This window comes from Gopherus flavomarginatus, chromosome 1 (genome assembly GCF_025201925.1).
Source record: "Gopherus flavomarginatus isolate rGopFla2 chromosome 1, rGopFla2.mat.asm, whole genome shotgun sequence".
NCBI classification, from domain to species: Eukaryota; Metazoa; Chordata; order Testudines; family Testudinidae; genus Gopherus; species Gopherus flavomarginatus.
Window position 1 is genome coordinate 70,821,950 of NC_066617.1, and position 11,852 is coordinate 70,833,801.

At 42.0% G+C, this 11,852-nt stretch overlaps 1 protein-coding gene across 2 annotated transcripts in view; it reads right to left on the bottom strand.

Moving 5' to 3' along the window:
* Positions 1-10,235, bottom strand: part of PTPRR (protein tyrosine phosphatase receptor type R) — a 238,935-nt gene extending 228,700 nt beyond the window's left edge. For both annotated transcript variants that reach the window (XM_050935224.1, XM_050935215.1), the window contains exon 1: positions 10,092-10,235. In XM_050935224.1, the coding sequence (XP_050791181.1) occupies positions 10,092-10,227 (136 nt within the window). In that variant the 5' untranslated portion in view covers positions 10,228-10,235. The remainder of the gene's footprint in view (positions 1-10,091) is intronic.
* Positions 10,236-11,852: the final 1,617 nt, after the last annotated feature.

An 11,852-nucleotide genomic window follows, 5' to 3' on the forward strand; every position in this document is an offset into this window, starting at 1 on the left:
GTGCTATGGCATTATAAATATTATTATTAATAATTACAAAATCCAGAGAAATTAAAAATGATCTCTTAGTGATCTCTCTCTGCTTTTAGCAATACTTAAGAGAAGAAAGTATGACAGATTTGATCATGCTACTTAAGTGCAGCCCAAAGTAAAGGGGAGAATGGAGCTGCACTGCCCCTTGAGGAGCACTGCAAAGCATCTAGGAGGTAGAATGCCAAGCTGAACTCCTCCAGCACACCCAGAGAGCATGCCTGCTATTACCACCTTTTAGTGCATATAGGCCTATTCTTCCCACTGCACTGGTCCTACCTTCACCCTCCAAGGGCAGATTATTCTTTAACTGCCTACTGCAAGGCTTCTTGCACCTTTCTCTGAAGCAGCGGGTACTTGTCACTGTCAGTACCAGGTTATTGCAGTATTTCCCAAATGACGTATCTCAACCCAGGAGTGCATTGCAGGAAGATTTTAGATGGGTTGCGAGGTGTTAGACAAAATACACTTCTTCTAATCTAGTGCACAGTTGAGGCTCCAGAGAGTGAGCCCACCCTGCAGTAATCCCACACAGGTGGCTCCTTTCCTGCAGGGTTGGTCCTTGCTTCCCATTCAGAATGTTGTGATTTGATGCACGGGTCACAATGCCACTCACTCAAATATGTCCTGACCCTTCATCATGATGGAGGGGTGGCCTGTCCAAACTTGACTGGCATTGCAATCAGATATGCCAAGTGGCAATGTCCAGAGCTAAGAGCCAGGCCCAATCCTGAAGGACAAGAGCTGCCCCTGCATGGCGATTGTGGGGTGGGCTCGCTCTCCAAACACCCTTTACTCCAGGGAGCCTCCCCTCCACACAAGGCTCAGATTAGGGTTGTGGTGAGGGTGCATAGATGTAAGAGTTGGTCGCAAAAAAAACCCAACAGACTAAATGCAGTTGGTGGTTCACTTTAGTAAAAACTTTGGGAACCACTGGGTTACAGAACTAGATGGACTTTGGTCTGCTCCCATATGATCATTGTTCTGTTCCAATAAGCATAAATGGACTGAGGCCATAGCCTGCTTCCTCCCTGCTCCCTTTGGACAAAACAATTCCTGCATTCAACTGAGAATGGGGAATGCAATTCTGACCAGTCCTTATACCTTGCACCCCTGTGTACCTCCATAAGGTGGAGAGTCTGTCCTATAGTGGGGGGAATATTACCTTCAAGTCTCTTTTAAAATATTTATATTGTGATATGAGTTTATTAGTCTTGGTCCAGTTCCGAGGAGTCCAAATTACAAATATCTAATGCTACATTTGTCACTGACAGCTTTGCTGGTAATTGCTAGAAAAAGGCCAAGAGCTTAATAGGTGAAGGAGATTGCACTACACTCTCACCCAGAAAGGGGATCCTTTTGGGTCAAGGTTGAGGCATATTGAGGAAACTTGCACTACCACTGGTACTTCAACAATCAAAACAATTTGCATTTTCAGACCTAGGTAGTAGCCACATATCACTTTGGTCACCTTGATCGATCAATCCTTCAGCCCTCCTATAGATTGCGCCAATCACAACATGATTTCCATTCATCTCTTATCCTGGCCTTCTTTCTCCATGTGCGGCCATGCCTCACAAGGCATAGCTCCATATATTAATCAATTACTCAAGAAGCATTTTGGCTCTGGATTACTCTTTCCTCTCAGAAAACCAAGCAAATCACTGATATTTTAAAGCTTAAGAAAAACAACAATTACAAGGAATGTGAGTTCTAAATACAAATACCAGATTTATCTCTCCATGTTTCATTTGTTCTACACAAAAACATTTTAACATATCAAGAGTACTCAACATTTCTGGTAGAAAAAATGCTTTATATAATCACGAAAGACCAGATGAAAACAAAAGCTGTCTGGAGACAAAATGCCTCGCATTTGTAATATCTACTTAACAGTATGCCTTAAATGGCAGCAAAACAGCATGCCAGTCAAGTCAGACTAAATCTCATTAATGTAGGTTACGTAGCTCTAGCTGTACACACACTGTTTATCTCTAGCAGCTAAAATCAAGAATTATTACCAATAAATCCAGATAGATTTTTAAAACAATGACACAAATGTACAGATTTGTGGTTAATCAAATGAATAGAACATGCTTTGAAAAAGATATTTTCTTAATTTAATTAGACTGAATTTAAGAGAAAAAAGATCTGGATGCTGCTTTACTAGTCTGTGGATGAGGCAGTGTGTAAGAAACTCCAGGACTGGCAAAAAACAACTTCATCTGAAAAATATTTCACTATACATAACATTTTCCAAGATATAGGAGTTGTAATTAAACATCAAACAAGTGCACAACAAAGCAGAACACAAAGTAGTCAGAATGCACCCAACATATGATTAAGTGCACCAGTAGTATTTTGAAAGTGATGCTTTGCATCTCATCATCTTCTACATTATGGGTGTGTTGCCTGATATATTGAAAATGGAACCTGTTACTATGGCCCATTGATTTCAGTAGGTCTACTCCTGTGAGTTAAGAGATGAAGCAGTGGTCCCTAAGACACTTAGTATTCTGACATATTCAGACACATAGTATTGACATATTGATATTGTCTCATATTTGCCTGTTTTTCAGAAGGTGCCACATCAATTTGTTATTTGGCATTACTGTAGTTTTCCAAGTGAAGACTGAGTCAAATTCTGTTCTGTGTTACAAAGAGATAAATCCATAGTAACCCCAGTGAAATCAGTATTTGCTGTAATGGAAAGTAGAATCTGAGCCTATGGAGTACTGGTGCAGCTAATGTGGCTCTGAGAAATGAGTTCTTAGGATACACAACTGGCTGGCCTCACCAAGTATTTGATTCAGAGCTGTATTGGAAACCTGACAGGACAGCTACATTGGTCCACAGTATAAACTTCCTTTCAAAGATGGACTTTGGCCCATTGCCACAGCATTTAAGCATGATTATCTTTGATGCCACAATACTTCCAGCAATCATCAGCTTTGTGAGTGACAAGTATACTCAGCGCTAGGTTGTGGCATTTATGCCACGACCCTGATAGGAAGTCAATGTGGGCAACCCTGCCCAGAAGCAACAATGGGAGACTGGGCGTGTCTGAGGCACAATATTTCTGGGGGCTTCTCTGTGCAAAACAGGGCTAAGCCCCTTTCCCCAACCATTAGGCTGGCACAGATTGCTCACCACTTCTATGCACCAGACCTACTCCATGTCACCACCTCTTCCACATCCCTGGTTTTAATATCGTGCTCCCTGAGTGCAGAGTCTCTATTTTCCCCTAAGTATGGGACAGTTACTGTAGAAAGAGCTTTTAAAGCCTAGCAAGAGAAAGCATGATGTGGAGGGATGGGGGAGGGCTTCTTGCATGTCCTTCTATCCCAGCACACCCACACAAATCTGCTCACAATCTGGTTTTCAGTGAATTCTTAAATTGGCTGGCTCTGATCTTATATCTAGAGTAAGCCTATAATTACCATTTTTACATTCCAATTTCCTTCCTCAAATCATGTTCCCAGTCTTGAGAGAGTGAGTTATAACATTTACTCATTTCATCTTGAAAAGAACATTCTAATTTATCAGAGATTTTAATTTGAGAGTTCTAATGTGAATCTCAAAAAAAATCTATTGGCTAGAACTCTCACTGGAACTACAGTGATTTGCACCGATGGAAGGTGCATCATGTTGTCTCTGGTGTATTTGCAATCCCACCAGCTCAACGTGATACACACATTCCTTTGCAGGAGACATGGTTAGTACTGAAGTATGGACAGTTGGTTACAGTTGGCAGGAACTGGTTTTCCAAATTTAACATTAAACATTATGTGTTCTCAATATGATACGTAGCATTATAAAGGCATTCCAAAGGAGAATACCCCTCAATATTTTTGACTGGATATGCTGCACACAAACTTCCATTTTGAAAGACACTTTCCATTACATACTAGCAGGGAGGAGTAGATGCTCACTCCAAGTCTATTTTCATATGCATTGCACACAATCTAGCATACTTCCTTTAAGTTTCTCCACACCTGCAAAATTCTACTGTGAGAGATTTTCATGTTACTTTGCAGTTACAACTGTTTGAATCAGGACTGAGCAGTATCTCAAGAGGATACATGCCAGTCTTCTCTACTAGAGTTTCAGATGAGCTTTTGGAGGCACTGGGATCTCTTTTGGCAAAAGACTGAGAGTTGGACCTTTGTCCTTCCTGGTTGTTGAAGTATTGGTCCCATGTTTGAGATTATCAATGTGTTCCATCACGCGAGGGAATAATAACAGTGGCCCTGAAGAAAGATGATGTAAGGCCTTTGCTCAAGAAACCAGGTCTTAATGATGACAATCCTACCAACTCTGGAGTACAATTGTTTGACCCCTTGGGCCTCCAGCACCAGAATTTGTTAACCTTTAGGACTTTCTGCAAAAATCACTTTCTCGCTCAAGATTTTGATAAAAGACATGGATGGTTAATATGGAGGTTATTATTTGGGTAGGTTTTATTCCAGTCTAGATGGTTTTGCTTGGGCCATTTACAGTGACTGTATATTTTATTCTTTGTTTTTATATTTTAAGCCTGTTCATGGAATTCATGAAAAGACAATGACGCTAAATAGTTAATTCGTTCAGTAACCGAGGTAACAGCAATGGTTCACTAGCATAGATGCTGGAACTAGGGCTGCTGGGGGTGCTATCTCACCTCCTAGCTTGAAGTGGTTTCCATCATATTTAGGGTTTACAGTTTGATTCAATGTCCTTCAGCACCACCACTATAAAAATTGGTCCAGAACCACTGTTCACTAGTTCTAATTATAAGCTTATTTTGGTGCATCACTATGTGTTCTCACTGCCACCGACCATTCTTTCACCAAAATAACAATGGTTTCTGGAATTCTTGAGAGATACTAAGGCCTGATCTACACTACGCGTTTAAACTGATTTTAGCAGCGTTAAACCAATTTAACGCTGTACTCGTCCACACTACGAGGCCCTTTATATCGATATAAAGGGCTCTTTAAATCGGTTTCTGTACTCCTCCCCAATGAGAGGAGTAGTGCTAAAATCGGTATTACCATATTGGATTAGGGTCAGTGTGGCTGCAAATCGATGGTATTGGCCTCCAGGCGGTATCCCACAGTGCATCACTGTGACTGCTCTGGACAGCAATCTCAACTCGGACGCAGTGGCCAGGTAAACAGGAAAAGCCCCGCGAAATTTTAATTTTAATTTCCTGTTTGCCCAGAGTGGAGCTCTGATCAGCACGGGTGGCAATGCAGTCCCAAATCCAAAAAGAGCTCCAGCATGGACCATACAGGAGATACTGGATCTGATCGCTGTATGGGGAAACAAATCTGTTCTATCAGAGCTCTGTTACAGAAGACGAAATGCCAAAGCGTTTGAAAAAAAAATCTACAGGCGACACAGTGCTGCGTGACAAGCATAACGGGAAGCCAGAGACTCAAATGGATGCTCATGGAGGGAGAGAGGGGGTACTGAGGACTCCAGCTATCCCACAGTCCACAGCAGTCTCCGAAAAGTATTTGCATTCTTGGCTGAGCCTCCAATGTCTGTAGGTTCAAACACATTGCCCAGCGTGGTTCAGGGTATAGCTCGTCAATTTACTCCCTTCACCCACCACGTGAAAGAAAAGGGAAAGAAATCGTTTCTTGACTTTTTTCACTGTCACCCTATGTCTACTGAATGCTGGTGGTAGATGCGATGCTGCAGCAGTGAAGAGCAGTATCCGCTCTTCTCCCCTCCCCAGTGGCAGACGGTACAATATGACTGCTATCCGTCATCACCATCAGCCTGCGCTTGAGAACTGCCGAACACCCAGAACCACCCGCGACAATGGTTTTTGCCCCATCAGCCACTGGGCTCTCAACCCAGAATTCTAAAGGGCAGGGGAGACTGCGGGAACTATGGGATAGCTATGGAATAGCTACCCACAGTGCAACGCTCTGGAAATGGACGCTAGCCTCGGACCATGGACGCACACCGCTGAATTAATATGCTTAGTGTGGCCGCATGCACTCGACTTTACACAATCTGTTTTATAAAACCGGTTTATGTAAAATCAGAATTATCCCGTAGTGTAGACATACCCTAACTTTTTGTTGCAAAAACGTGCAATATATCATACCTACTAGCAAATAACGTATGCCATTACTTTATCTTGCAGTTTTCTTCAAAGCATAATAGCAGCTAAAGATTCATAGTGATGTGTAATCAGTTAGTACAAATGTAGGCCTTATTCCAGCTCTGATGGCTCTGTGCAAGCAGATTTCTGCTCTTGCACATTGCCTAATGCAGCACTGGGGCAATAAAGGGCCTAGTTCTACATTGACTTCAGTGGAAATTGCAGAGGTGTATCTGAAAGCATAACTAGATTTAATTTGCTTTCTACACAGCTGTAATGTTTTATTGACAACAGCATCTAAACTGAATTCAATTGATCTTTATAAAAAAATGTAGAAATTTGAGATTCTTTTATGGTGAAAAAAATTTCAGCTTCTTTGCAAAAACATATCCTGATATTGGTGCACAATGGTAATGGAACAGCCTTTCCATGGCAAACCCATTTCTCCAATATGCAGTGTAATACCTTTCACTTACAAAGAATTGCATTAAATACATTACAGAATCAATATCACCTTGTTGTATTAATATCTCAAATACAAAATTGTATTTTTTTCTAAAACCTATTAACATCAACCCATATTAAGGAAGATATTGTTAGTGTATCTGCCAATGGATATCTTAGCATCCTCCTACATAGAAGTCAGCTTCATGTATTTTGAACTTTGGAACAAAGTCATATATGAAAAGCCAAGTAGTTTCCACCACAGAGCAAACCAAAATGAGAACATATAACTTATGACCAATCAGTAATGGTAAGTGAAATACATTTTATATTACCAGATGAACCCTTATCACAAAATCACCATTCATAATTCACAACTGTAGACTGTGCTCCACAGAAAGCTCCAGAATGAGCCAAATGACTAATTCATCTTTCACTTCAAGTGAAAGTGAGAGAGCTCTTAATTTCTTAAGGTTAAGTTTACTATGATAGTAAAAGTCAGGAAGCTCAAGAGTGTAGTGTCTTGAATGACACAAGAATACTAACAGAAAACTCCATGCAGCCTTGGCTGGAGCAGGCACAACTCTCATCTTTGATGAGAGCTGTGCACATTATAAGATTGAATATGTCTTTTTTTAAGATTTTAATGTTTATTTTTCTAAAGTGATTATTCACCAGAATTGCATGGGAAACAAGATAGTAAAATATGGGGTCGGTGTTGTTTTCTCCATTTTTGTGATTATTGGAGATTTTCAGATTAAAGGCTAACTTTCATATACAAGCTTTCCAATTAACTTAATTAAACAAGTTAAACTTACCAAGGCAATTGTACATGTTTGTTAAACCATTTTCCATTAGTATGATGAAAAGACTAAGCAAGGCAGTCTGTGCAATTTAGAATTAATAGTGGATAAATGAAGATTTAGAAGGCATGTTATGCCAAATAAATGTTGTACCCTATTTTTATACAGATGATCATTTTAATATATGTTTTTGTAAAAGGACAACCTAAAAGCAGCTTAAGGATTTTCATAAAATGGATTTCAAAATGCTCCTTATTTTAGTCTGCAATCTCTGTCACATACATTGCGTAAAATAGAAATACGTTACTCTCCTAAGCAATCATAAATACAAAGGAATAAGACATGGTTGAAATCTTGTCAAAGATAGTCTGATTTACCATAAGGATAAAGTACTAATAACTGAAGGTAACAATTTCTTGTGATTAGATTAAACAAGATGATGCCATGCCCATTTATCTAGTGTATTAAATAATGTATACAACTATTATCATAACATGACAACTATGAATTATTTATTATCCTTTTTACATTTCTAGTAGTATTACTTAACCCTGATATGCTTCTAAAACCTTTCATCCCATAATAAAACAGTTCAAGTTAATGGAATACTGAAATGCTCTCCAAAAAGATGGCTTGTGGCAGCAAAAGACTGTATATGTACTCACATATTCATAGAGTCATTCATAGAGTGCCAGGCCAGAAGGGACCATTGTGATCATCTAGTCTGACCTTCTGTCTGACACAGGCCATAGAACTTCCCCCAAAATAATCCCTAGAACAGATCTTTTAGAAAAAACATCCAATTGATTTAAAAATTGTCATTGATGGCAAAACCACTACAACCCTTGGTAAATTGTCCCAATGGTTAATTACTCTCACTATTAAAAATGTATGCCTTATTTGCAGACAGAATTTGTCTAGCTTCAACTTTCAGCTATTGCATTTTGTTATACCTTTCGCTATATATACAAAGGGAGGTCATAATGGACTTATGTTAAGTTATAAGCAGGGTGCAACAGCCATTTTCTATGTCAGAAGTAGAGATATAGCAGTATTTTGCAAACACAGAAACACTTCAGTTATATTAATTACAAACTACATTTAATTATACCTTCAGCATCAATTTACTTTCTTTCTAAAAGAAAGAGAATTTAGGTTAACATAATTGGAAGTGGGGGAAAGGACTCAGGAGAAAGGGCACTTTTTACACCGATTAAGCCATATCCTTCTTTTACTGAACAAATACAGCAAATGATTATCAAAGTGAAACTGATGCTTGAACTGAAAAGCTCTGTGTAATATAGTTTTTCGTTAACTACATTTATGAATGATGCTCACATTTTGCTAGCTAAGCAGGGAGAGGATTTTCTAAAGTAGCTACAGGACTACTGCACACATGACTGCTGTCGCAGCTGAAATTTTGCTGTCTAAAATCCTGTTTCCACGTTTGAATTCAGGGGTCAACTTTAAAAGAGGCTACATGTTTTTTTTTAAAAAACTTCCATCATTCCAAAATATTTAGAAACCTATGTGGCTAGTGCTCCAAATCCCAGAGCAATAGTGACCGAGAATAATAGGTAGTATCTGTACGCGTTAAAGTACCCGAAGTGGCAACAGCTGAGGGCTTGCATGCGGTGCCATTTAACTGTGCTTTTATTTTTAATTATTAGCAACACCGCTGAGGATACCTACTATTGCGACCGAATCCACCTAAGCCCTCGTCCAGACTAACCCGCGGCATCGGCGGGTTAAAATCGATTGCTCGGGGATCGATATATCGCGTCTAGTCTGGACGCGGTGTATCGATCCCCGAGCGCGCTTACATCGATTCCGGAACTCCATCAATCCGAACGGAGTTCCGGAATCGACACGGAGAGCCGCGGACATCGATGCAGCGCCGTCCAGACTGGTGAGTACCTCGATTTTAGAAATTCGACTTCAGCTACGTTATTCACGTAGCTGAAGTTGCGTATCTAAAATCGATTTTAATTTCTAGTCTGGACGTGGCCTAAGTGACATTTGGCCTCTCAACAACGCTCCAGCTTCGCAGTTGTGTTTATTCCGGTGGTTGCTGACCATGGTGCTGAAAGGCACACACGGTGCTGAAACACTCCCGCCCCCCCCTCGCTCCCAAACCTGCGCTGCTCGATTGGCGGAGGGCACTTCATGGACTAGAGAAATGGCCAAAGAGGCAGCGGAATCTCTCAAGCTACCTGATCAGAGCCATTAGTTCGGTCCTTTGCATCCCGCTCAAATGCATCGGTGGAGCTACCACTTGAAACCACCCCCCCGCGAGCCCCAAAAAGGGAAGAAGCCGTAGCTAATGATTGCAGGCGTTAGATTAACCATTGCTCCCACACACACACACACGTGCTTTAGTGTGTGCAAAGCTGCATCCATATTAATGCATGCGGGGGAGGAGGGGACGCAGAGGAGAAACCCCCTGTTTAGACTAACGCAAGCATCGCTGTTACCCGCAGCAAGGATCTTACACGGTCGAGCCAATACAGGGGGTGGGCGCATTTAGCCTCGACCTTTGCCACTGTCCGGCAACAACAGGGGCTTTATCAGCTCCCTTAGCGGGTGCTCGTTTGGAACACGCAGGTCTCCCCTAGCTCAGATGACGGGGATGCTCCTCAGAGCCCCGTCCCCTGGGTAGCTCGGCAGCGTTTGCCGTGCCTGCCCGGGTAACACCGCCCAGCCTGGCCGCTTACCTGCCGCCTGGAGATGGAGCAGCAGGCACACGACGGGGAGGCAGGCGGCTGTCCGCCGCATGGTGCTGGCCAGGAACTGGTGCAGCCGCGAGCCGGCGGCCGTGTCAGAGTCTCCGCCCCATCGGGTTCTGAGCATGCCTGGGAGCCGAGCGGAGCATGCGCACGCGGCTGCCCTCGCCTGCCCCTGGCGTCTGCTCCCGAGGCGCGACAGTGGCGGGGGCTTAGAAACAGCGCGAGGGGCGCGAACGCAGGGGGAGGAGCAACACCAGGGCGGGGAGCAGAGGAGCAAAACCCGGGGGGCTGGAGGAGGATGGGGAGCAAAAAAAGGGGGGAGGGGGAATGAAGGGGAGTACAGGCAGGCAGTGAAGGGGGGAATGGATGGGCTCCGGAGAGGTTTCCTCTCCCTGGGTGGGAGTGGGAGAAGCAATTGTCCATAAGGGGAGGGTGCAAAAGTGAAGAGCTGAAGGAAGAAGGGGAGAGCCCTTAAAATCCCGCCCATTTAGCACAGTTTCAGGAAAGAGCGAGAGGAGAAAGTGGGGGGATTTTTTTTCTTCAGTTCAAAATCTAACAGCATTGAGGATCCCCCCGGCCCGCAGCTGAGCTGTAGCGTTTGCTTCTAAATCTGCAGAGATGTTCAAATCTACCCAGTAGTAGGAAAGCGCTCACCTCAGATAGACATGTTTGCTGCTTCACATGACTTAGCATGTCCGCAGGCTCTTCGAACTATGTGTATTTTTATGAATAGTTACATCGAATGCCCTCTTCCAAATTATGTAAAACCCCGCCAAAAAAAAACAGTTGAAAGTGTGTGACAGAGGTCATGACTGACAGGAAATAAAACAACGTTTTTCTGGGATCCAGTCAGCTCTGTGTACTAGTTCAAACATGTTCACATTGTCAATAGAGCCTGTTAAGATAAATCTCTTCTCCTGGACATCCTAACCTGCCAGTCTTGATGTCAAACCTTCCCAGAAGAAGTCATAGAATTTTATTACATGAAAAAAAGTTTAATTTTCATAGGATGATAGGACACCCAAGATATAACAGCCCCACAGCAAGGTCCCATTTAAAGGTTCAGTTTAAATGATTTAAAAAAAAGGCATTTAGAAACTGTGAGACTCCTAAACCAGGCTAAACCCCACAAGAAATGGCAGATGCTTCACCCCTGCAAATAGTCTGTCCACTGACCATCATTTGATATAGGGGAAAGTATGTTTATGTGATCCGTTCTGTAATTAAAGCCATATATTGCAGGGTTTTCTACAGTGTACAACTTTGAGAAAAGTGGGATGGGTGAAAGGGGATTCCAGTGTTACTTTTCCTTGGTTGGTTTAAACTGAGCATCAACATTTTTTGTAAAGATTTTCCTCACATAACAGTGAGAAGAACTGAAGAATTCCTGTGGATGCCATTGTTTTTGTGGATGTACCAATCCTAATTTAGCTTCCTTGGCAACCCCAATACGGCTGTTCACACATGTATCAGGCAGTTCCCTCATTTTCTTTATATCATCTTATATGGTAGAAAAAGTCTGAAACGTTAAAGGTGTTTGGCAAAGAAAGACTAAATGATTTTGCACCTCCTTTTTTGCTTCCCTTTAACTAACAAAGAAGGCCAGAGATGCATTTTGTTTACTTATTTTGTTCCCCATTTTTATATTTTGTATTTCTAAAAAAATTCTATGGACAACTAGGATTGTGGTCATTATTAGCTTGAATGGAAGGCAGTTTCACAGCCACTGGGCAATGGTCAAGAAGCATT